At 44.4% G+C, this 2,500-nt stretch overlaps 1 protein-coding gene across 5 annotated transcripts in view; it reads left to right on the top strand.

Annotated features, from left to right (window-relative positions):
* The window catches only part of runx1t1 (RUNX1 partner transcriptional co-repressor 1), a 57,635-nt gene that overhangs the window by 46,327 nt on the left and 8,808 nt on the right, over nucleotides 1–2,500 (top strand). For all 5 annotated transcript variants that reach the window (XM_076301420.1, XM_076301423.1, XM_076301418.1 and 2 more), the window contains exon 5: nucleotides 578–759. In XM_076301420.1, coding sequence (XP_076157535.1) covers nucleotides 578–759 — 182 coding nt within the window. The remainder of the gene's footprint in view (nucleotides 1–577; nucleotides 760–2,500) is intronic.

The following is a 2,500-nucleotide window of genomic DNA, read 5'->3' as shown; positions in this document are numbered from 1 at the left end:
CTAAATTCAATATAATTGCATTAGGTTATACACTAAAACGCTGTATATTTACCTTGCTATTGTGAAATTGCAAAATTCCTCCAATGAAAACAAATTCTATTTTGTACTATGCAAGTATATTTTAGACAATCCTGAACAGATATGCTGAAATGCGTGAATAATTTCCTATTGGTCAGAATGTATTTCAAGCACTCGGTTGGCTTCTGATGTCTTCATCATGTTGCCTGTGAGAAGATTGTCCATTGTTAAAAGCAACGCAAGTTGTGTTGTTTTCAACGCAAGTTGTGTTATTTTCAACACAAATTGTGTAACAAGCTGTGTTGTCCCCATCTGGACACAGAGATATGTTAAAAATAACGCAAGTTGTGTTATTTTCAACACATATTGTGTAACAAATTAAAAAAATAAACAACACAAGCTGTGTTGTCCCTATCTGGACACAGAGATATGTTAAAAATAACGCAAGTTGTGTTGTTTTCAACACATTCGTTTTAAGATTGTCCTCTGGATATCGTGCATGAGATCTAACCGTCACCTGGTCCCCCCCGTCCCCCGTCCCCCGTCCCCCCCCCCACAGGCCAACCTGCCCCTGCTGCAGCGCGAGCTCCTTCACTGCGCGCGGCTGGCCAAGCAGAACCCGGCCCAGTACCTGGCCCAGCACGAGCAGCTCCTACTGGACACCAGCACCACCTCGCCCGTCGACTCCTCGGAGCTGCTGCTGGACGTCAACGAGAACGGCAAGAGGCGGACGCCTGACAGGTGAGCCTTCGAAAAAAAACACACACACCTTGTGTATAGAGGGGGGGAGAGGACAGGGGGTGGGAACAAAGAGAGAGAGAGAGGTTTAGAAACGCTGTGTCAGCATCACTGTAAGGCCAGCGGGCCAATGGCTGGGTCACGACCCTGACTGAACAGCCGTACAGGGAAGCAAGAGGAAACGATGAAGGAAACAAGGAAGCAGCCAAGGGAACAAGGAAGCAGGAAAAGGATAAAAGGGCAGGAAAGTGAGAGAAGTAGAGGGTAATTAAACTAAAGGATTAGACTCAGATTGAGGAACACAGTGAGAAATCCCGTCGGTCATTCAGCATAAGACATGTGGGTCACGGGAGATCATCTCTGGCGAAAAGCTGAAAAGTGGTCGGCTCTCGAATTTCCTGAAGGTCTACATGGAGCAGATAGAGAAAATGTATTAGGCACTAGGATAAGCGGTCAGTGAGAGCAATGGAAATCCAGCGCTTTTTGTGGATGTGGATGGGGGCTGCGCTGCGCTGCTGTCTGTGTAAACTGCAACCAGTCAACCATAGTGTTAAATGGAGCGTAACCGGCAGCCCAGACAGTGGAGAGAGAGACACATAGAGTGAAGGAGGAGGAGGAGGAGGCTCTGTCCAGAGATTGAGTCTAAATGTGTGTGTGCCTTTTCTGTATATGTATGGAAATCAGAGAGAGAGAGAGAGAGAGAGAGAGAGAGGGAGTAAATAGAGGCAATGTGTAAAGAAAGAAGGTCAAGAGAAAGAGGGGAAGAGACAGAAGAAAATGGAAAGGTTTTTTTTGTTTAAAAAAGAGTAAGTATAAAGGGATACATTTTTCCTGTGGTCCATATCAAACTCAATCCCCTGAGATTTCCATTTCATTTTTCTCGGGTAAGACAAGAAAATGTACTCTTTCTAAATGATGACGCAAAAGGAGCCAGATATTAATAACCTTCCCCTTCACTGCCTGCGGTTACTGCAGACCTATTAGATGTCGTCTTTTTTCCGAAATACCTGCGTATTTGTGGGGTATTTTATGCACTGTGTGGCCGAGGAAGAGGTCGATATCAAGGGCAAATGAGGCCCCACTGATATGGCTGCCTGAGGTCCTTTCAACCACCCACCTTACAACAGGAGACAACAACAGAAAGGGAAGGGGGGAGGGGGGTTAAAATGAGAAGAGAGAAGAAACTAGGAAAAGCTAAGAGCTTAATTGCTTGAATACAATCCACAGCTATTTCAGTATAATTCATATGTAAACCATGTGTCACCATGGCAACCTCACATGTCTGGAAGGAACAGTGGTCATCAACAGTAATAATAATGTTAATGTTAATAAGCTTCATTTGTATAGCACCTTTAATACACAGAATGCATCTCAAAGTGCTTTACATTTTACACATTTAATAATACGCAGCAAGTTGTTGCGGTAGTATATATATAGGCTTTGCTAACAAATGCTTAGGCTAACAAATGCGCAGTGTGTCCGTATTCTGTGGTGTACCAGTGGAACAAGCCTAACAGCGCTCCTGTAATGTGTGTGCCTGTGCAGAACAGGTTAGACTCTGGATGTGGCTCATGTTTAAATGCATGAGCTTTTAATTAGACAGTGTGCCAGGTAGAGCTAGTTGAAAATGTCAGTGTAATTATCAGGTAGAGGAGACGGATCAGCTGTCTTCCGCTAGGATGTTGCACTGTATGCACAGTTCATTAAGAGCTTTACTCTGGTTGAGCATACAGGTTGATGAGAC

This window comes from Alosa pseudoharengus, unplaced genomic scaffold (assembly GCF_046254945.1).
Source record: "Alosa pseudoharengus isolate Yale_2024_CS ecotype anadromous, Long Island Sound unplaced genomic scaffold, YU_APseudo_1.1 YU_APseudo_1.1_scf_23, whole genome shotgun sequence".
In the NCBI taxonomy this organism is placed as follows: domain Eukaryota; kingdom Metazoa; phylum Chordata; class Actinopteri; order Clupeiformes; family Clupeidae; genus Alosa; species Alosa pseudoharengus.
Note: the sequence above shows the minus strand (reverse complement) of the source record. Positions and strands in the feature narration are given on the sequence as shown.